This window comes from Coregonus clupeaformis, chromosome 5 (genome assembly GCF_020615455.1).
Source record: "Coregonus clupeaformis isolate EN_2021a chromosome 5, ASM2061545v1, whole genome shotgun sequence".
NCBI lineage: Eukaryota > Metazoa > Chordata > Actinopteri > Salmoniformes > Salmonidae > Coregonus > Coregonus clupeaformis.
The window spans coordinates 41,414,813-41,438,094 of NC_059196.1; the positions used below are offsets into that span (position 1 = coordinate 41,414,813).

Consider the following 23,282-nt stretch of genomic DNA (forward strand, 5'->3'; position numbering starts at 1 on the left):
GGTATTGTGTGTAGATTAATTTCCAAAGGAAACATTAGGAACATTGTATATCAATGAGTAGTGTGTTCCTATAAAGTGTTGCCTGAGACAAAACAGGAGTCAGTCAGTCTCTCTCTATAATTCTAAATCTGTGAAACACCCCTCACTTCCCCTTTTCCTCCAAAGCCTCACCTTACAAAACCTCACCTTACAAAACCTCACCTTACTGTACAAATCCTCACCTTACAAAACAAAACCTCAACTTACTGTGCAAAATCTCACCTTACTGTGCAAATCCTCAACTTACTGTACAAAACCTCACCTTACAAAACAAATCCTCAACTTACTGTACAAAACCTCACCTTCCATGTTTTTCAAACCAAGACCCCAGAAATGCATGATCACTTTGAAATGCAGATGTCTAACCCAAACGTATTTGAAACGTATCCTGAGCATCTGTCTGTTTGTTGTTGCCTGCCTTTTTTTTATAGAATGTTAGTTTAAGTAGTCATATACAGGGAACTGCAAAAATAAAAGAAACACCAACATAAAGTGTCTTAATAGGGCGTTGAGCCACAGCGAGCCGCCAGAAAACCTTAAATGCACCTTGGCGTAGATCCTGCAAGTGTCTGGAAGGGATGCGACACCATTCTTCCATGAGAAATTCCATCATTTGCTGTTTTGTTGATGGTGGTGTAAAACTCTGTCTCAGGCACCACTCCAGAATCTCCCATAAGTGTTAAATTCGGATGAGATCTTTAAACCCCCTATGCTCCTTTGAGACCCCTCTTTCAAAGTCACTGAGATCTCTTCTTCTAGCCATGGTAGCCAAAATAATGGGCAACTGGGAATTTAACTGCTTCATTAACTCAGGAACCACACCTTTGTGGAAGCACCTGCTTTCAATATATACTGAACAAAAATATAAACGCAACATTTAAAGTGTTGGTCCCATGTTTCATAAGCTGAAATAAAAGATCCCAGAAATGTCTCTCAAATGTTATGAACATATTTGTTTACATCCCTGTTAGTGAGCATTTCTCCTTTGCGAAGATGATTTATCCACCTGACAGGTGTAGCATATCAGGAAGCTGATTAAACATCATGATCATTACACAGGTGCACCTTGTGCTGGGGACAATAAAAGGCCACTCTAAAATGTGCAGTTTTGTCACATAACACAATGCCACAGATGTCTCAAGTTTTGTGGGAGCGTGCAAATTGCATGCTGACTGCAGGAATGTCCAACAGAGCTGTTGCCAGATAATTTAATGTTAATTTCTCTACCATGAGCCGTTTTAGAGAATTTGGCAGTACGTCCAACCGGCCTCACAACCACAGACCGTGTAACCACGCCAGCCCAGGACATCCATTTCCTTCTATGAACTGTAACTCAGTAAAATCTTTGAAATTGTTGCATGTTGCGTTTATATTTTTGTTCAGTGTACCTTGTATCCCTCATTTACTCAACTTTTTCCTTTATTTTGGCAGTTACCTGTATGTTTCAATGCTAATGCTTGTGTGTAATGTGTGTGCGTGTACTTCTGTGTTCCTATGTTTGCACAGTGACTGATGTATTTGATTCATTAGGGTCCTATTGTAAAAACTCAAGTGTTTCTTTCTCTTCTCTCCTCTCCTCCCATTGCCCCTCCCTCTCTAATCACCCCATCCCCCTCCCCTGGCTCTTACATCCCCTCCAGCTCCCCTTCACAGAAGCCATGCGGAACAAGGCTCGGCTGTCAATCACGGGCAGTGTGGGTGAGAATGGGCGTGTCTTAACCCCAGACTGCCCTAAGGCCGTCCATGCTGGCCACTCCCTCAGACACCCAGGGCTTTCTCTACCCTCGGGCCTACCCTGAAAACCAAAAACATACACTGTGCCTTAACCACACACACACACACACAAGGCTACATCATTACCACCCCGACGCCACACACACACACACACACACACACACAGAGAGAGATCGCCAGCAAGCTAACAGCAACTACAGGGAGAGAGGAGGGACACATATGACGATCACCATCACACTAAAATCCTACCTTGAGTGTAAACTTTGGGAGATCCATGGAACAAGGACAACAAGGTGACAAACTGACAGTGTTAGCACACTGACTACACATGAACCCAAAAGATTAACTGAGAAAAAAAAAAGATGCGATGTTGAAGACGAAGACTTTGGGCAGCGTCATGAGCAGGCAGACGTGACTTTATCTGCTCTGACGTGATAGACTGCATCCTCTAACAAGCCACACCCTTGACCCCATACCAGGAAACGATGCTTTAGGACAAACACCACCATCATAATCTTCATCATCATCATCTTCACTTACCTATGAGGAATAAGCGGCAGGAGAATCTCTTATAAGACCAGAAAACTGTAAACCTGAAAACGTTGGACTGTACAAACCTGCTCTTTCGCTGTGAACTGGTCAGACGAACATGCTTTCTTACAACGCTTTGGTTAGCGTCTAGCAAAAACAACGCAGAGATCACTGAAGTTACCGTACTAGACGACAACTCAATGGATATCTCCAAACTCACATGGCTAACACAACCGTAGGATTCACAGGGGTTTGTAGATATAAAATACAAAAGGAGTAATAGTTATTGAAATTATCCATAATAATGACAGTAACGCTAAATAACATCTAGATTTATCACTTCTCTGGGTGGGGAACAGAGGTAAAGCTGTACATTCTGTGAAAAGTGAAGAAAACGTATCAAAGTAAATCTCAAATGAGACACTAATCCATATAATGCATTATTTTTGACCAGGGCCACATTTAGCCACCTAGGGCTCTGGTCAAAAGTAGTGCACTATATGGGGGATAGGGTGTCATATGAGACGTAGCCATGTTGTTTTCCAGTGCAGGGGGAACATATTGTATCAAAGCTTGCTTTTTAAACTGTTGTAAATAACTGCGTAGCAAAACTGAACTCACCTCTCTTTTTTAACCATCTTAGGTAATAATTCATTGCAATAATGAATATAACAAAATGCCACTTGTAATTATGAATACATCTTTTTATAAATACATATTATATACAATACAAATGAATATATATCTATACATCTATAGAGAGCTATAGAAAATTATAAGATCACCATTGAGTGAGGCCATGGCATATGTTCTGTTAAAGGGTGTTTTGAGAATGATAATGATTATGTTCCACAGTCTTTGTGTGTCCTAATCCACACTGAATGTCAATCTGACACTCACAAACACACATCATCACTTACACATGGTCAACTCTTACAGAGCAATTTTTGGCACCACACAAGATGTTCCTTTTTTTCTAGTTGTTTGTTCCCCATTTTGTTTTATTTTGTTGTTTTGTCCACCATTTTGAGATGTACAATAGTCCCAGATCTTCTTTGTGTTATTTTGTCTGACTGGAGTGGCCAAGAGGAAAGTACCAGACATTTAGACTGAAAGACTTCTAACTGAATTGTGGTGTTTGGTGGCATTGACAGCAGTTGCGTGGGTAGTATTGCCTTGGCCCTGGCATTTTGAGCACTCTGTATCTCCTCCTCATCTCCTCTCACTGACAGGGTCACTGCACACAGCACACAGAGTCACCTTGACCTAACCCCTGACATTAAACCTTTGACCTTCTCTAACTTTGACCTTTCAACTCTTATAGGCAGACACGACCAGTCAACCTTTAAACTCTCACTCTGAACCCTAGTCTTATTCTCTCTCCCTCTCCTAACCCTCCCTCTAGAGCTTACAAGACAATTAGATTACTTTATTTTTTTATTTTTCAATCTCCCACCAAATGAACTAACCCCGGGCAGGCAGTCCTATCTGTGTATCGTTGAAGCAGACAGGCTGACTGCTGGCTGACTACTAACCACCACAGTGTTCTGGGTTTAACACAATCTTTCTTTGTATTTGGTTACGTTTTCTAGTAAAATATCAACCCCTGCTTTCTCTCTGAGTATTTCTTTCACTGACAGCATTTTGGGTTGTGTGTACTGTGTGTGACTTCAACATGATAGTTTCTCTCTGAAGATTTCTCAGAGAAGACCCTTCCAGAAATAGGGTGTAGATACTAATTTTCCAAATAAATGATGACAATAACAATATTGGCAATAATTAAAGATAATTGACATTTCCATGACATTTATATTGCCATTTGCACTATAGATCCGTGAGCGTTTTAGATTGTAACCTGAGGCCGTATGAATGGACAACCTAGCATGTTCTCTGGTTCAACAGAGCAGGGGTTAAAGCTTCCCTGCTGTAGTGGGGCCATGTTGGAGAGCTCCCTCCCTGCTGTGTGGTGGCCATGTTGGAGAGCTCCCTCCCTGCTGTGTGGTGGCCATGTCGGAAAGCTCCCTCTCTGCTGTGTGGTGGCCATGTCGGAAAGCTCCCTCCCTGCTGTGTGGTGGCCATGTCGGAAAGCTCCCTCCCTGCTGTGGTTTGTTGGAGAGCTCCCTCCCTGCTGTGTGGTGGCCATGTCGGAAAGCTCCCTCTCTGCTGTGTGGTGGCCATGTCGGAAAGCTCCCTCCCTGCTGTGTGGTGGCCATGTCGGAAAGCTCCCTCCCTGCTGTGGTTTGTTGGAGAGCTCCCTCCCCACTGGGCACAGACGTGAATTCAACGTTCATTCCAAGTTGGTTCAACATAATTTAATTGAAGCGACATGGAAACAACATTGATTCAACCAGTGTGTGCCCAGTGGGTCCCTGCTGTGGTGTGGCCATGTCGGAAAGCTCCCTCTCTGCTGTGTGGTGGCCATGTCGGAAAGCTCCCTCTCTGCTGTGGTGTGGCCATGTTGGAAAGCTCCCTCTCTGCTGTGTGGTGGCCATGTCGGAAAGCTCCCTCTCTGCTGTGTGGTGGCCATGTCGGAAAGCTCCCTCTCTGCTGTGTGGTGGCCATGTTGGAAAGCTCCCTCTCTGCTGTGTGGTGGCCATGTCGGAAAGCTCCCTCTCTGCTGTGGTGTGGCCATGTCGGAAAGCTCCCTCTCTGCTGTGTGGTGGCCATGTCGGAAAGTTCCCTCTCTGCTGTGTGGTGGCCATGTCGGAAAGTTCCCTCTCTGCTGTGTGGTGGCCATGTCGGAAAGCTCCCTCTCTGCTGTGTGGTGGCCATGTCGGAAAGCTCCCTCTCTGCTGTGTGGTGGCCATGTCGGAAAGTTCCCTCCCTGAACACCTCACACACACACTAATGCAGGGTCATCACTGACAAGCATTTCCCATTTATTCTTCGGCAGAGCAAAATGGCTTTTTGAACAGCTCTCCAAACCTCTTAACCCCTCCCCCCCTCCTCTCACCGCTCCACATACACACACTTACATGCCCTTCCCTCACTGTCTCTGCAGAACAATTGCAGACTTTTTCACCTTGTATCTCTCCCTGTCTCCTACTCTAACCCTAGTTCAATACCTCCTACACTTTTCCTCTCCCTTTTGTATCTTTCTCTCTCTCGCTTTCTATCCCTCTCTATCTCTCCCCTCCTTTCCTTTCCTCTCATCCATCTTCCGCACTCTCTCTGCTTTTTAATTCTGTCCCCTGGGCTTCTCACAGCATTCTGCTGCATCAATATTGTCTCTCCTAAAAATATTGTCACACCTTTTTATCTTCTCACCCCTTCCTCTTTTCTCTCACCCACTCATTTTACATTTTAGTCATTTAGCAGACGCTCTTATCCTGAGTGACTTACAGTTACTGAGTGCATACATTTTTCATACTGGCCCCCTGGGGGAATCGAACCCACAACCCTGGTGTTGCAAGCGCCAAGCTCTACTAACTGAGCTACACGGGGCCACCAACTCCTTACCCTCCCCTCATCTGTCACACATCTCTCCACCTTCCCCCCATCCCTCCGCCTTCTCTTGATCCAAAAAGCTGTTAAAAGGCCATCTTTGATGATAAAGATGGTTAAATGTGTTTAGTCTGTTCAAGTGTACTCGATTATGATGATGCCACTCATGTAAACCTAAACAAAGACACGTGACAAGAGTCCAAATGATTCAATACGATTTGTCATGTTAAATATTAATGAAGTCAGTTTGCTTCTGGAGCCATAGTGCTGCATTTGACAGATATGATTACCAATATGTATTTTACTGGACAGAGATGGGGGATATTTTCAGCAGCCAAACTGCTGCAATTATTTTGTTTTCAGTCTCACACACACACGTTACGTCATTTATTTATTGAAGACATGTTTCACCAGTGAAAAAGGACCATTTTATAAAACAGAATTTGACGTAGACGACTAAACCCGTCAGCAGCCGAAGCACATCCTTTCATATAGGCTTTCCTTACAGAAACAGACAACAGAAAATCTCAAAGCGGGAAAAGAACCGTAGTCTTTGTGATTTGAACTGCCTGCTGTGTGTGTGAGTGAGATGGAGGTGTATCAGGTGATTTACAGTGAGGGAAAAAATTATTTGATCCCCTGCTGATTTTGTACGTTTGCCCACTGACAAAGACATGATCAGTCACAATCTTCCCAACTCTGCAGATTTTGCTGTGAAGAGACAGAATCATTAGATCATTTGTTTTGGTTCTGTCCATTTGTAGCTTGTTTTTGGACACAGGTCCAGGAATGGCTAAAGGATTGCAATATTTACCTGGAGCTAACCTTGCAGATAGCATTACTAGGTGATCTGAAAAGTCATAGTCAATCGATCAATAATATAATAATACTTTTAGCAAAAATGTTTATTTTTAATTCACAATCTGTAGACGCAATGAGAATAGAAAGGTTCAGAATTTTTGTAAAACATCACAGTACGGTTGAAATATATATGGCAAATAGAAATCCTATATGGATGGTGTTAAGAGATAGATGGGAGGTATTGAATAGAGATGAAGGATGGGACAAATAACAAATAACAACAAATAATAACAAAGATAGCTAATAATGTAAGCATACTGTGTCCATAATAAGTATATAGGTTGTATTTTGGAAGCTTTTGGGAAAGAGCACAGTTAGAAAGATATGGCATATAGAAGCAAACCGGATGGACATCATGAAAATGATCGGAGAGGTTGAGAGTAGAAGTAGTTCAGGAGCAAAAATATATATACATTATCTACTATATATATATATATATATATATATATAATTATTGTAAAATTAACTGTGTCCATAAGGTGTAGATAGTAAGTATAGACCGGAAGTAGAGGCCTGGGCATTGTTGTTCACTAATTTACTCCAAGTAGGGAAAGGATGGTGGGATTGAAAAGTAATAAAGGGGAGTATATAAAACATGGGGGATTGGAAGTGATGCAGACAATTACATTGATAGAAGATACAATCTATCTGCAATATTAAGCTGATCCATCCCCCCCCCAAAAAAAAAAGACATGATCAGTCTATAATTTTAATGGTAGGTTTATTTGAACAGTGAGAGACAATAACAACAACAAAATCCAGAAAAATGCATGTCAAAAATGTTATTACATTAAAAAGCAAATCAATTGATAAGTATTTGACCCCCTCTCAATCAGAAAGATTTCTGGATCCCAGGTGTCTTTTATACAGGTAACGAGCTGAGTTTAGGAGCACACTCTTAAAGGGAGTGCTCCTAATCTCAGCTTGTTACCTGTATAAAAGACACCTGTCCACAGAAGCAATCAATCAGATTCCAAACTCTCCACCATAGCCAAGACAAAGGGCTCTCCAAGGATGTCGGGGACAAGATTGTAGACCTACACAAGGCTGGAATGGGCTACAAGACCATCGCCAAGCAGCTTGGTGAGAAGGTGACAACAGTTGGTGCGATTATTCGCAAATGGAAGAAACACTAAGTAACTGTCAATCTCCCTCGGCCTGGGGCTCCATGCAAGATTTCACCTCGTGGAGTTGCCATGATCATGAGAACGGTGAGGAATCAGCCCAGAACTACACAGGAGGATCTTGTCAATGATCTCAAGGCAGCTGGGACCATAGTCACCAAGAAAACAATTGGTAACACACTACGCCATGAAGGACTGAAATCCTGCAGCGCCCGCAAGGTCTCCCTGCTCAAGAAAGCACATATACAGGGCCGTCTGAAGTTTGCCAATTAACATCTGAATGATTCAGAGGAGAACTGGGTGAAAGTGTTGTGGTCAGATGAGACCAAAATGGAGCACTTTGGCATCAACTCAACTCACCGTGTTTGGAGGAGGAGGAATGCTGCCTATGACCCCAATAACACCATCCCCACCATCAAACGTGGAGGTGGAAACATTATGCTTTGGGGGTGTTTTTCTGCTAAGGGGACAGGACAACTTCACCGCATCAAAGGGACGATGGACGGGGCCATGTACCGTCAAATCTTGAGTGAGAACCTCCTTCCCTCAGCCAGGGCATTGAAAATGGGTAGTGGATAGGTATTCCAGCATGACAATGACCCAAAACACACAGCCAAGGCAACAAAGGAGTGGCTCAAGAAGAAGCACATTAAGGTCCTGGAGTGGCCTAGCCAGTCTCCAGACCTTAATCCCATAGATAATCTGTGGAGGGAGTTTAAGGTTCGAGTTGCCAAATGTCAGCCTCGAAACCTTAATGACTTGGAGAAGATCTGCAAAGAGGAGTGGGACAAAATCCCTCCTGAGATGTGTGCAAACCTGGTGGCCAACTACAAGAAACATCTGACCTCTGTGATTGCCAACAAGGGTTTTGCCACCAAGTACTAAGTCATGTTTTGCAGAGGAGTCAAATACTTATTTCCCCCATTAAAATGCAAATCAATTTATAAAATTTTTGACATTTTTCTGGATTTTTTTGTTGTTATTCTGTCTCTCACTGTTCAAATAAACCTACCATTAAAATTATAGACTGATCATTTCTTTGTCAGTGGGCAAACGTGCAAAATCAGCAGGGGATCAAATACTTTTTTCCCTCACTGTAAGTGTGAATGTGGGGTCAAATCAGATGTATTCATAAAAACAGGCAGAACAAATAGAATAACACCCTATTCATTTATATCCTTTATTGTGAGTCTTAAAGGCGATGCAGAAAGCATAGGCTAGGTAACAACACATCTGCCACGCTGATCCTCAACACGGGGGCCCCTCAGGGGTGCGTGCTCAGTCCCCTCCTGTACTCCCTGTTCACCCATGACTGCATGGCCAGGCACGACTCCAACACCATCATTAAGTTTGCCGACGACACAACAGCGGTAGGCCTGATCACCGACAACGATGAGACAGCCTATAGGGAGGAGGTTAGAGACCTGGCCGTGTGGTGCCAGGATAACAACCTCTCCCTCAACGTGACCAAGACAAAGGAGATAATTGTGGACTACAGGAAAAAGAAGAGGACCGAGCACGCCCCCACATCACCAACAAATGGTCATGGTCCAAACACACCAAGACAGTCGTGAAGAGGGCACGACAAAGCCTATTCCCCCTCAGGAGACTGAAATGATTTGGCATGGGTCCTCAGATCCTCAAATAGTTCTACAGCTGCACCATCGAGAGCATCCTGACTGGTTGCATCACTGCCTGGTATGGCAACTGCTCAGCCTCCGACCACAAGGCACTACAGAGGGTAGTGCGGACTGACCAGTACATCACTGGGGCCAAGCTTCCTGCCATCCAGGACCTCTATACCAGGCGGTGTCAGAGGAAGGCCTAAAAATTGTCAAAGACTCCAGCCACCCTAGTCATAGACTGTTCTCTCTGCTATCGCACGGCAAGCAGTACTGGAGCGCCAAGTCTAGGTTCAAAAGGCTTCTTAACAGCTTCTACCCCCAAGCCATAAGACTCCTGAACAGCTAATCAAATTGCTACCTGGACTATTTGCATTGTCCACCTCACCCCTTCTTTTACACTGCTGCTACTCTCTGTTTATTATCTATGCATAGTCACTTTAACTCTACCTACATGTACATACTACCTCAATTACCTCGACTAACCTGTGCCCTGACTCTGTACCGGTACCCCCTGTACATAGCCTCGCTACTGTTATTTTACTGCTGCTCTTTAATTATTTGTCATTTTTAACTTATCTATTTTTTACTTAACACTTATTTTTCTTAAAACTGCATTGTTGGTTAAGGGCTTGTAAGTAAGCATTTCACTGTAAGGTCTACACCTGTTGTATTCGGCGCATGTGACAAATAACATTTTATTTTATTTGATATAGGCAGCATTATTACATGTACATTTTAGTCATTTAGCAGACGCTCTTATCCAGAGCGACTTACAGTTAGTGAATACATTTTTTTTTTTTTCATACTGGTCCCCCGTGGGAATCGAACCCACAACCCTGGCGTTGCAAACGCCATGCTCTATCAACTGAACTACATCCCTGCCGGCCATTCCCTCCCCTACCCTGGACAACGCTAGGCCAATTGTGCGCTGCCCATGAGTCTCCCGGTCGCGGCCGGCTGCGACAGAGCCTGGATTCGAACCAGGATCTCTAGTGGCACAGCTAGCACTGCGATGCAGAGATATTCAACTCTTCCTTGGATAACTGAGCTATTACAGAACACCACACACAACATTCCATCATAGTACTAAACCATAAGCACACAATCAAAATAACACAAATATAAAAGACAAAAGGTTTGGTTAAAAAAAATTCTCTGTAAGGCCTTATATGCCACTGGTTTGAACACAGTCACATACCGTATACTGTAGAGCATTCTGTGCTTTGAGTTTACAGCTATTCTACATTATGTCCACTTCCTGTGCAGTACATGAACGGTACTACTGAGCTACACAAAACTTTACCAGGGACAAAACAACAGTTTCTCCCAGTACACAACCACTCACTTTATACAAACACACATTGTAGACACCAGTGGAGGCTGCTGAGGTGAGGACTGCTCACAATAACGGCTGGAACGGAGTAATTGGAATGGCATCAAGCACATGGAAACCATGTGTTTGATGCATTCAATACCATTCCACTGATTCCGCTCCAGCCATTACCATGAGCCCGTCCTCCCCAATTAAGGTGCCACCAACCCCCTGTGGTATACATAGGTTATCTTTGTTCAATTAACAGCTCCTTTGAATTGAAAGAATCCCCCTTTTAACGCAACAAAGTCCACAAACATTTATTTTATGTGATTGGACGAGGCTGCTGAGTTTGAGTCTTGATCCCGCCTCTACAGGAAATAAAACTGTATAAAATCCTTTGTCATCAACCTGGAGTAGGATAAAGATCCCCTGTTGATCCAAGATCAGTTTTATGGTTTTACTGTCTGATTGGTTGAGCTGTTCACCTGGTTTAAACCAATTGTGGATCAGACAGAACAGTAACAAGCTATTGGAGCTGTCAGAGACAGACAGGAGAGGGAGGAGAGAGCCTCACTGGACCATGGAGGTGACTGCTCAGAGAGGCTGATATCTGGCCGGTCTACACTGAGATAAAGATCCCCCCCCTCTTCTTTTGCTCTTTCTCCAGGCACTTATCTCGTAGATATCCCTTAATGCTCATCACATACGCTGCTGCTACTGTTTATTATCTTTCACTTTATTCCTACTTATACAGTGGGGGAAAAAAGTATTTAGCCAGCCACCAATTGTGCAAGTTCTCCCACTTAAAAAGATGAGAGAGGCCTGTAATTTTCATCATAGGTACACGTCAACAATGACAGACAAAATGAGAAGAAAAAAAATCCAGAAAATCACATTGTAGGATTTTTAATGAATTTATTTGCAAATTATGGTGGAAAATAAGTATTTGGTCAATAACAAAAGTTTCTCAATACTTTGTTATATACCCTTTGTTGGCAATGACACAGGTCAAACGTATTCTGTAAGTCTTCACAAGGTTTTCACACACTGTTGCTGGTATTTTGGCCCATTCCTCCATGCAGATCTCCTCTAGAGCAGTGATGTTTTGGGGCTGTCGCTGGGCAACGCGGACTTTCAACTCCCTCCAAAGATTTTCTATGGGGTTGAGATCTGGAGACTGGCTAGGCCACTCCAGGACCTTGAAATGCTTCTTACGAAGCCACTCCTTCGTTGCCCGGGCGGTGTGTTTGGGATCATTGTCATGCTGAAAGACCCAGCCACGCCCTTGCTGATGGAAGGAGGTTTTCACTCAAAATCTCACGATACATGGCCCCATTCATTCTTTCCTTTACACGGATCAGTCGTCCTGGTCCCTTTGCAGAAAAACAGCCCCAAAGCATGATGTTTCCACCCCCATGCTTCACAGTAGGTATGGTGTTCTTTGGATGCAACTCAGCATTCTTTGTCCTCCAAACACGACGAGTTGAGTTTTTACCAAAAAGTTCTATTTTGGTTTCATCTGATCATATGACATTCTCCCAATCCTCTTCTGGATCATCCAAATGCACTCTAGCAAACTTCAGACGGGCCTGGACATGTACTGGCTTAAGCAGGGGGACACATCTGGCACTGCAGGATTTGAGTCCCTGGCGGCGTAGTGTGTTACTGATGGTAGGCTTTGTTACTTTGGTCCCAGCTCTCTGCAGGTCATTCACTAGGTCCCCCCGTGTGGTTTTTGCTCACCGTTCTTGTGATCATTTTGACCCCACAGGTTGAGATCTTGCGTGGAGCCCCAGATCGAGGGAGATTATCAGTGGTCTTGTATGTCTTCCATTTCCTAATAATTGCTCCCACAGTTGATTTCTTCAAACCAAGCTGCTTACCTATTGCAGATTCAGTCTTCCCAGCCTGGTGCAGGTCTACAATTTTGTTTTCTGGTGTCCTTTGACAGCTCTTTGGCTTGGCCATAGTGGAGTTTGGAGTGTGACTGTTTGAGGTTGTGGACAGGTGTCTTTTATACTGATAACAAGTTCAAACAGGTGCCATTAATACAGGTAACGAGTGGAGGACAGAGGAGCCTCTTAAAGAAGAAGTTACAGGTCTGTGAGAGCCAGAAATCTTGCTTGTTTGTAGGTGACCAAATACTTATTTTCCACCATAATTTGCAAATAAATTCATTACAAATCCTACAATGTGATTTTCTGGATTTTTTTTCTTCTCAATTTGTCTGTCATAGTTGACGTGTACCTATGATGAAAATTACAGGCCTCTCTCATCTTTTTAAGTGGGAGAACTTGCACAATTGGTGGCTGACTAAATACTTTTTTTCCCCACTGTATGTACATATATACCTCAATTACCTTGTACCCCTGCACATCGAATTGGTACTGGTACCCAGTGTCTATAACCAAGTTATCGATTCTAATTGTGTATATTTTATTATTATTATCATCACTTTTCCATTGTTCCTCTATATTTCTCTCTGCGTTGTTGGGAAGGGCCCGTAAGTAAGCATTTCACTGTTAGTCCACACCTGTTGTTTACCAAGCATGTGACAAAATGTGATTTGATGCGATCCTTCTCTCTATCCTGCCTCCCTCTCTCTCAGTGACCCTGGTCCTTGTGAAGCTGCATTCTCTCCCTCTCCACCACTAGTCTCTCCCTCTCTATCTGCAGTCGTCCAGACTCAAACTTAAAGAACTGCAGCCTCTCTTTCTCTAACTGCAATCTCTCCTTCTCCAGCCTCAGTCTCTCGCCCTCCAGATCTATCATAGAAAGCCAGGGTTTATTCTCTTTTCTCTCATTCTGTCCATCCACAGCAGAGGAAGAGGAGGTGGTAGGGGTGGGGGTGGACGAGGAGGGAGGGCCTTGCTGGGGGGGAGCAGCGGCCCATTCTGATTGGTTCATGAGCAACACCCTAAGTCTCTCTTTCTCCACCTGCAGTCTCTCTTTCTCCAGCTGCAATCTCTCCCTCTCCACCTCCGACTGACTAAGTCTCTCCTTCTCCAGTAGGAGTCTCTCTCTCTCCACCGCTAGCCGCTCCGTTTCCACAGCCAGTCGCTGCCTCTCCAGTTCCACACGCTGCTTCTCCAAACCAACCATAAGTCCCGTACTCTCGTGATTGGCCAGTCCTAACCCAACAAAGCCCATTCCACCCAATGAGAGGTCCCGATTCATCGAGGTCGCGGTTCCCTTTGAGGCACTGAGCATTCCGAACTCATCGATGTGTGAGAAGACTTCAGGGATGCGTCCATCGCGCTCTCCCATGTCGGGTAGGAGGGAGGTTAAACAATCTTCATCATCATCATCATCATCATCATCCTCACCATCTCCCTCTCCGCTATCACCCTCCAGCTGACAGAGAGAAACAGAGACAGAGGGACTCCGATCATATTTATACTAATTAATACAATACACACATGCTGGCACGCACACTAGTGATGTGCGGGTCAGCTGTTTGTTCACCTGCACGGAATTGCTAATAACCCATCCGCAACAGCCCGACTATATGTGATAAAGTGAAAATCTGAGGCCCGCACCCGACCCTAACGTAATATAGAAAAATGCGCTGTAGAGTCAGAAGGCAGATTTTTTTGGGGACAGGTCTTTCTAGATAGGCCTATGTTTCTGCTTATCATTTCCGACATTTTGGTAGGCTATTTGTTAGTGAACTTGTCTTCTGTCATTGCTTGTTGCCCTAGAAGACCAAATAAACCCTTGCTCACCAGCATAATGTCATAAATCGATAGAATGAATGCTTCAATCTAGTTGACGTCGGTAAAGTTTGTTTTCGCTTTCCTCCCTCGAGCAGCAAAGACATTAAGGGACTGGGAGAAAATGCTATAAAAAAACTGAAAAGATTTTCCCTGTAAAATTTCCAAATTATATCAGTTTGACCGGTTTTAAGGACATTAAAAGCTGTTAAAAACGACCCAACATGTTTTTGATAAGATTTCAGATCAGCTTTGATGCATATTCAATGTGGTTGAAATCCTATCAGCTTTTATGCTGCTGATAAAAGATAGCCCCACCACCTTTACAGACAGTCCCTGACCGTGCATTCATTCTCTCAAGATGCTGAAATTAATTATATTTATCCACTTCTGTTCCGGAGTCTAAATTTACATTTGGTGTATCATTTTACTGCAAGAAATGCTTAAATTCTGCACCAGTTAATATTACATTAGGCTGTGTGAGAGGTTATAGCCCTAAAGTCAGTGTCTAGATTTCAGTTCAGCTACTATTCCATTTAACCCATCCGAACAGTACAGTTCACTTAACATGCCATTTTGAAGTCCCCTGAAGCGACTGTCGAATTTGTATAGTGACCACAATCATCACACATAACATTGGCAACTGCTATCATCCTCGTTTACAACTAAACCAAATATTATTTATTTTTTAAATGTGAATACTGCCCTCCCTTCGATTAATTTTCAACTCTCCATTTCACAGTTTTTCCTCTTATTGAATTAAACTCAGACATGGTCTTTTTTGCCTCAGCAGATCGATAAACTTTTTCTGCCCAAGTTGCCAAAAGCGTTTGGCAATTGCCCAAAGCTTATGCTTAGGCTACGCATTAACGGCAGATACAAATGATAGAAAAACCTCAAATTTACCTATGAATATGAATTTCACAAGAATTCTACATTTACAGATTTGTTATACATTGTTTTCCCTTTATTCAACCCGCAAATCACTAACGCACACACACACACAGAGATCCTCACCCTGTATCCGCTGGCCTCCTCCTCCATCTTTACCCCTGTAGACATTACGTGTCCGCTGGGCTCTCCAAGATCCGCCAGGTCCTGCCAGTCGCACTGGGACTCCTTGGGAAAGCTAGAGAGGTCGAGCGACTGGTCCCTTGAGCCCAGTGAGGCGTTGTGTTCGGGGGAGGAGGGATCATACTCTGCCTTCAGCCCTGTGGGGAGAGAGAGCTCAGCACGGAGCTGCTTCCTCTTCATTAGCGACCGCCAGTCCAGGTAACGCCGCTTCACCTGGAACCACACACAATCATTACAAACAGTGGTGATGTCACAACTCTCAAGATTCTTCAGGAAGTATAGGTAAATCTGCACTGGGAAGTGGGAGCATAATGGAACACCTTCCAGTGAATGGGGCTGAATGAAACTATTGAAATGCGGCCCTTGTATGTAGGATACTTCCTGCTCTCTTTTCAGTGTTGTGTTCGAGACCACCTAAAGCGAGACCGATTCAAGACCAAGACCGGAGCAAATCGAGTCAGACTCAAGACCAGAAAGGGGGTAGAGACCGAGTCAAGACCGGGAGGGGGGCGAGGGGTCCGAGACAGAGACAAGACCAAGACCAGAAGAAATGTGAGTCCAATTCAAGACCATGATTGTACAGTGGGGGAAAAAAGTATTTAGTCAGCCACCAATTGTGCAAGTTCTCCCACTTAAAAAGATGAGAGAGGCCTGTAATTTTCATCATAGGTACACGTCAACTATGACAGACAAAATGAGGGAAAAAAATCCAGAAAATCACATTGTAGGATTTTTAATGAATTTATTTGCAAATTATGGTGGAAAATAAGTATTTGGTCAATAACAAAAGTTTCTCAATACTTTGTTATATACCCTTTGTTGGCAATGACACAGGTCAAACGTTTTCTGTAAGTCTTCACAAGGTTTTCACACACTGTTGCTGGTATTTTGGCCCATTCCTCCATGCAGATCTCCTCTAGAGCAGTGATGTTTTGGGGCTGTCGCTGGGCAACACAGACTTTCAACTCCCCTCCAAAGATTTTCTATGGGGTTGAGATCTGGAGACTGGCTAGGCCACTCCAGGATCTTGAAATGCTTCTTACGAAGCCACTCCTTCGTTGCCCGGGCGGTGTGTTTGGGATCATAGTCATGCTGAAAGACCCAGCCACGTTTCATCTTCAATGCCCTTGCTGATGGAAGGAGGTTTTCACTCAAAATCTCACGATACATGGCCCCATTCATTTCTTTCCTTTACACGGATCAGTCGTCCTGGTCCCTTTGCAGAAAAACAGCCCCAAAGCATGATGTTTCCACCCCCATGCTTCACAGTAGGTATGGTGTTCTTTGGATGCAACTCAGCATTCTTTGTCCTCCAAACACGACGAGTTGAGTTTTTACCAAAAAGTTCTATTTTGGTTTCATCTGACCATATGACATTCTCCCAATCCTCTTCTGGATCATCCAAAGGCACTCTAGCAAACTTCAGACGGGCCTGGACATGTACTGGCTTAAGAAGGGGGACTGCAGGATTTGAGTCCCTGGCGGCGTAGTGTGTTACTGATGGTAGGCTTTGTTACTTTGGTCCCAGCTCTCTGCAGGTCATTCACTAGGTCCCCCATGTGGTTCTGGGATTTTTGCTCACCGTTCTTGTGATCATTTTGACCCCACGGGGTGAGCTCTTGCGTGGAGCCCCAGATCGAGGGAGATTATCAGTGGTCTTGTATGTCTTCCATTTCCTAATAATTGCTCCCACAGTTGATTTCTTCAAACCAAGCTGCTTACCTATTGCAGATTCAGTCTTCCCAGCCTGGTGCAGGTCTACAATTTTGTTTCTGGTGTCCTTTGACAGCTCTTTGGTCTTGGCCATAGTGGAGTTTGGAGTGTGACTGTTTGAGGTTGTGGACAGGTGTCTTTTATACGGATAACAAGTTCAAACAGGTGCCATTAATACAGGTAACGAGTGGAGGACAGAGGAGCCTCTTAAAGAAGAAGTTACAGGTCTGTGAGAGCCAGAAATCTTGCTTGTTTGTAGGTGACCAAATACTTATTTTCCACCATAATTTGCAAATAAATTCATTAAAAATCCTACAATGTGATTTTCTGGAATTTCTTTTCTCAATTTGTCTGTCATAGTTGACGTGTACCTATGATACAAATTACAGGCCTCTCTCATCTTTTTAAGTGGGAGAACTTGCACAATTGGTGGCTGACTAAATACTTTTTTTCCCCACTGTATGTGTCAAATCGCCACCATAACAGTTCAAAATGTCCAGTATTTCTGTGTTAATATTTCATAAGAACACATGGATTCTTTAGACATTCAGAATGGTGAAAAGAAAATGCAGGCTGAGGGCAAAGAGAGAGCCACTACAAATGATCACTAACCCAACTTCCCCTGGTCTCCCCTTGCTAATAGTGAGCGTGCAACTTTCAAACAATTTCCCCCCACACTTCCCACCCAGCAAAGTTTGAGGATATTTTTCAACCAAAGTAAAGGACAGTATATGATAAAGTAGGAAGCCCAGGTTTCAATAGGCGATAATATACTAATGTGTCATGAAAGGAGTGTGGTTTTATGCGCTGACTGAATGGGAGCTGACAATTATGTTTGTTTTTTACTCCGCTGATCTCTGGAAGGAATTACGAGTCCTCACTGTCCGAGACCAAGTCAAGACAGAGAAGAAATGTATCTGACACAAGACACTCAATATGCAGTCCAGAGACCGGACTCAAGGACTACAACACTGTCTCTTTTACAACATAATTTGTCACTATGGAAGTCCCCTCCACACACACCTCTGAAGCTGTGCGTAGCTCGCCCTCTCCCAGTGCGTTGACGCCTCCTGCTACCTCCTCCCAGGCTCGTCTCTTCAGCTCGTTGATGGCGGTGTTCTGCTGGCGGGAGAACAGCACGTCTCGTCTCTTGTGGATCTCCCGGATCAGCGTCTGCGTCTCACGAACGCTGTAGTTACTCTTCCTCTTCCTCTTCAGGTGTTTCATCTGCAGGAAATCCAGCCTGGCGGTCAGGAGGGGCGCGCACGCAGACGGACAGAGAGACAAATCAAGGAGGGATGGAGATAGGGATGGAGAGACAGAAGTCTTACAGAGGACCTCTGAAAGTGAGAGGGACATCATTGGGCAAAGGCATGGAGAAGTGTAAAAGAGGGATGAATGGATGGATGGATGGATGGATGAAAGGGGGGGAAGAGATACAGAGAGAGAGGGAGAGAGCAGTCAGGCTAGCTTGGACTTCAAGAAGTGAGTGTTGTATATCGCTGGATGAAGGACTGCTGTTGAGAAGAATCCCGCCTCATGTGACACACTCCCTTAGTTCACTCAAAGGCCAAGGGTCACACAGCACAGGTAAGTGCTACAGCAGGTGTGTCCTCAGGCAACCAGAGCACCAGGACAGGGCTCAGCTTCCTCCTGAAAGACAAACACAGGAGCAGAGAGCAACCAGAGAGCGATTAGTTAATCAAAATGGTGGTAAACTTATCTTCAATAGAACTCAAAATGGGTCTATTCTGTATCTTGATCTGTCACAGGACAAGTGCATGCTTTGACAGACCCAAGAGACTGCATGTGTAAGAAGACTGCTGTGTATTTGACCTGCTGAGTATCGTCGGAACAAAGATTTGCTTGCAGGCAACCATCATTACAAACCATGCCACAATAATGTTGTTTTTCATTTATTTGGGGCGACGATTGATGATGGGGGAACAGCTAGCCATCATAGCGGTCTCTCTCTTTTCTGAGGTGAGACGGGGATCAGGATAGGTTCCAGTTTGGACTATGTAACTGAGTGTAGTGCTTTGCATTACGCTTTTTGTGAAAAGCATCCGATAGCTTGGAACGTAGCCTAATCGGCGTTGTTTGTTGAACCGTTAGCTAGCTAGCTAACAACATGCACACCATCACGTTTGCACCGTAAAAACTCAAACCTCCACAGATGATTTTTATTGAGGCGAAATGGTCACTCTCTCCTACGTAATGCTATTGATGATCATCGTAAAAAAACTCACCTTATCAATCGTAGAGAATAAATCAGATGCTCATCAACGCAAAAAAATCTCTGAATCGGAACAACACCTTTTGGCGACGCAGCGTAATCATCCATCCCATTGGTCCATCCATTGCCACTACCACTTTGACGTCCCACCCCCATCAGTTGTTCCGGATGTGGGGCCACACGTCATGTGTTGTTATTGCTAGATTTAATGTTCTTAAAGTGAAGCAAACACTACTGTTCAGGTGACATTCTGCCTTATCAAGCTCTCATGCTTTGCTAGCTAACTATGTTTTTTGGTTTGCAGCATTTACAGTGCTTAAAATGCCGATACACTTGCCTCACAGCTAACAGTTAGCTAAAATGGATAGATACTTCACATAAACTGTCAGTGCTAGCCAGCTGCATTATAAGAAGTAACGTTAGCTAAAAGCGGAACGTCGGTCTAACGTTACCCGTTCTTAGTACTGAAACTGGCCGTCATGGGAGGCGTGCGCTGGGCGTTCCGGTGTGGCTCGTGGACGCCGACCCGGCCTGAGTGGCTGCAGTGCGACGAGAAAGACCGAATCGGAAAGTTAATGTTTGCCAAATCAGCCATGGTGCGTTGAATGTGTTATTCCGATAATCCTTCTTTCTTCTATGGTATAATGCCGTTCGCAACAATTGGATGTGCATTCTGCCACCTACTGTGCGGGTGGATAATAAGGATCCCAAAAAAACGTAATAAGGTAATAATGTGGGTTAAAAAAAATAATATATATATATATATATCATACAAACTGTCTTAATTAACTAAACAAAATCAACCTGCTTTGGTGTAAAACACAAATTCTAATCAGGTCCCTACACAGGCTCAGAAGACATTTCCTAGGTACAATAGTCCTTGCAGTGCTTCTGCCATAAAGTCTTGGAGCCCCAAAAACTTTGCGGCTGTAGATATGACATCCAGCTTCTTGGACTTCTTAGACACGTGCTGTACAATGAATCACTGTGGTTATAAATGCCACAAAATCCACCTTCTTCACAATGTGTATCCAGATGACTTGATTGACTTAAAACACTAGCAACTGGTTGCAATGCATCCACCGCCATATCTTCAACACTGTCGCCTCTTGCCCCTAAGACTATCTTCACCGCCTCCACGTAGGAAATCCGCTGCACAGCCCTGATCCTTGACACTTCGACCTCCTTCACCCTAACAGGGCACTCAAGGAAGAGTATGATCACCACCACAGTTGCAACATTTTCCATACACAGATTCTTCAATACCATACTTCTCTCGTCTACAAACATTTGACACGTGACCATATCCTTTACAATTCCCACACTGTTATGGTTTGGACACAAATGCTCTCACCGCATACCTCACATATCCAAACTTCACATATTCAGGTAGTCTCCTCAAACAGCAACAATATTGATAGGCTTTTTTCCTTCCTCCCATTTACTATACAGGTCAGGTAATATGCCCTGACCACTCCTGGGATTTTCTGACTAAGGTACTCGTCATCTATATCCAACGAGACTCCAGCTATAACTCCTTTGGCAGGCACCCTGCTCCGAAGATCAATACATGTTACTTCTGACGTGGCCAATTTTGCCACATCCAGTGCACGCTTCTTCTGTTCTTCATCGACACAATTAACCAAAACAATGCTGCTTCTAGTCACCTTTATTGAATCCACCTTTCCCACTGCTTTCTTCACAGTCCTCAATATTACAAATGGATTTCCCAAATGAATCTCCTTGTCCAAAAAATGCAGTCCAATGAGAAATTATTGGACCGGTCCTTGTCTTCCTCTACAACCTTCACTCATTTTGTTCCGTTATTTGATTTCACTGTTTTCCGTTCATTATCACACCCTTCACTTGCCACACTTTCAGATTCAAGCACAGTCACCATTTCCTCCCACGAGCACGCCGCCGCCCCCCCTCTTTTGATGATCAAATAACAATTTCCATGTTCTAGCTTTTTGTCACGTCCCAGCAGTTATTGACGCTCTCTCCTTTTTCCCTTCTCGCTCAGGCTGGCAGGTTGGTGTTGAGGAGGTTGGTGTGTGACAGGATGGGTGTTCCCTGGGCTGACATTGGCCTGGAGCGTTCTCCCAGAGGAAAGCCCTACCTGGCCAACCCAGCCTGCTCCTGCCCTGAAGCCGGGGTCTGGAGTTCTAACACCTCCCACCAGGGTGACTGTGATGTGCTGGCTGCAGAGCAGGTGCTGCAGGTCGGGGTGGACGTGATGAAGACCACCATGCCAGGTGTATGTGTGTCTGCATGTTCATGCACACTGGCTTTCTTTAGCGCTTTGATGTTTGATTAAATGAGCAGCATTGAGAAGCGCTCATTCGGACAGTAAACTATCTTACTTCATCCTGAGTGAAACTTTCTCTCTCCCCTTTTCCTGTTTTGTGTGTGTGAGAGAGAGAAGTAACCCTTCTATCCCGTATAACTCCCCTGCTTGAGTCTCTCTATTTCACCATTCCCACCACATATCTCATTTGGCATCCACCTCTCCATGCCTTCAGGACGCTAATGTACTAACCCAGTCCTGTCATCACCAAATCCCCTTCAACTAGGCCTAGACCTCTTCATCTGAAAAGGTTGAGCGCTCTATGTACCCTCATTCCCTGGAGGAAAACCTTAAAACACGCACTTAACTCCCACATTGCCCCCCAGGGAGAATAACTAGCTAGGCCCTTTAAACCTTATAGATGGGCTGTCATTCACAAATCCCTATATCCATTTTACAAAGACATCAAAAGGATTTCTTCCAAGTGTCATGCAGTTCCTTTTTTCACCACATGATGCCACTGTTATCTTTCATATTCTCTGAGCGGTTTGGCAGTGCTCTATTACAGGGATCTCTTTCCGTTCCCTCTGTGTGCTTAAAGATGGTTGGAAGAGACAAAGTGATGATCCGAAACAAAGTAGGAGTGTCTGTGTGTTGCTTTTCTCTCCATTTCATTTCAACCTCTCCTCCCTCAACTGTTTTCTTACTGTCAGAGCTCAAACCCTCAGGTTTGTGTGTGTATTTAATTATAAACCTGTGTTTCCCTGTACCCCCCTCTCTCTCCCTCCCTCCCTCTCGCTCTAGGTAGCAGTTCTTTCCCAGAGTTTTTCCATATCATGACGAGGCAGTTCACGGAGTATGAGTGGAGTGTTATCCGCTGAGCAGGATCTGAATGGGAGCAACTGACCATGTTCTACAGACACTGGGTAACCATGACGATACATACAGCACTCTCACATCCATGGTGATATATGATACACACGCTAGACTTGCACACTGACTCATACACATTACATGCAGGGGCAGGGACCCCCGCACACACACACACACACACACACACACACACACATGATTTGGGCTGCTCAGTCGAGATGTCAGATTGAGAGAGCAGCACAAGGACAGCAAGTACTGATATCATCGCTGTTGACTATTCTTAGTGCTTTCCCGTTGCTATAGTGACTTACCTTGTAATCCTGTTACTGTGGCTTGCCTTCGTGTAACAAGGTTTGCTTGATTTCAAAGACGCATCCACACACACTCAAAGTCCCTCACACACACAGAACCTTGTGTCATTGCCTGGACTTCAGAGACACATCCACACACACCATGATCATCACACACAGAACCCTGTGTCATTGCCTGGGACAGGGAAAGTGTTCAACCTGATAAGTGATGAATTTGGGTGCACCAATGGTTGTTCACCATTAAAATGATTATTGTGTACATGCAGTGCCTTCAGAAAGTATTAATGTCCCTAGACTTATTACACATTTTGTTGTTACAGCCTGAATTCAAAATGTATTTAATTGTTTTTTTCCCCTCACCCATCTACACACAATACCCCATAATAACGAAGTGAAAACATG

General features: G+C 44.2%; 2 protein-coding genes and 1 pseudogene across 6 annotated transcripts in view; 2 read left to right on the top strand and 1 right to left on the bottom strand.

Annotated features, from left to right (window-relative positions):
- The window catches only part of LOC121558060 (glutamate receptor 4), a 188,241-nt gene extending 184,323 nt beyond the window's left edge, over positions 1-3,918 (top strand). For 2 of the 5 annotated variants that reach the window (XM_041871541.2, XM_041871542.2), the window contains exon 18: positions 1,680-3,918. In XM_041871541.2, the coding sequence (XP_041727475.1) occupies positions 1,680-1,838 (159 nt within the window). In that variant the 3' untranslated portion in view covers positions 1,839-3,918. The remainder of the gene's footprint in view (positions 1-1,679) is intronic. The other 3 variants (XM_041871543.2, XM_041871544.2, XM_041871545.2) reach the window with 2 other exon arrangements.
- Positions 3,919-13,003: 9,085 nt separating this feature from the next.
- Positions 13,004-20,024, bottom strand: LOC121558056 (myb/SANT-like DNA-binding domain-containing protein 4). The gene is made up of 5 exons (XM_041871539.2): positions 19,862-20,024; positions 19,423-19,622; positions 18,197-18,826; positions 15,404-15,673; positions 13,004-14,027 (listed from the first exon to the last, which is right to left on the bottom strand). The coding sequence occupies exons 3-5, from the start codon at positions 18,533-18,535 to the stop codon at positions 13,278-13,280; spliced, it is 1,359 nt and encodes a 452-aa protein (XP_041727473.1). The 5' UTR covers positions 18,536-18,826; positions 19,423-19,622; positions 19,862-20,024; the 3' UTR covers positions 13,004-13,277.
- LOC121558057 lies at positions 19,889-22,746 on the top strand (annotated as a pseudogene).
- Positions 22,747-23,282: the final 536 nt, after the last annotated feature.

Bases quoted from the DNA above. Each gene is read 5' to 3' on its own strand.
- LOC121558056 (XM_041871539.2), bottom strand. From the start codon at position 18,535: ATGATGTCCCTCTCACTTTCAGAGGTCCTCTGTAAGACTTCTGTCTCT. The intron at 15,674-18,196 runs GTGTGTGTGGAG...GTGTGGTTCCAG, and splicing joins AGCTACGCACAGCTTCAGAG to GTGAAGCGGCGTTACCTGGA. The intron at 14,028-15,403 runs GTGAGGATCTCT...TCTCTCTGTCAG, and splicing joins AGGAGGCCAGCGGATACAGG to CTGGAGGGTGATAGCGGAGA.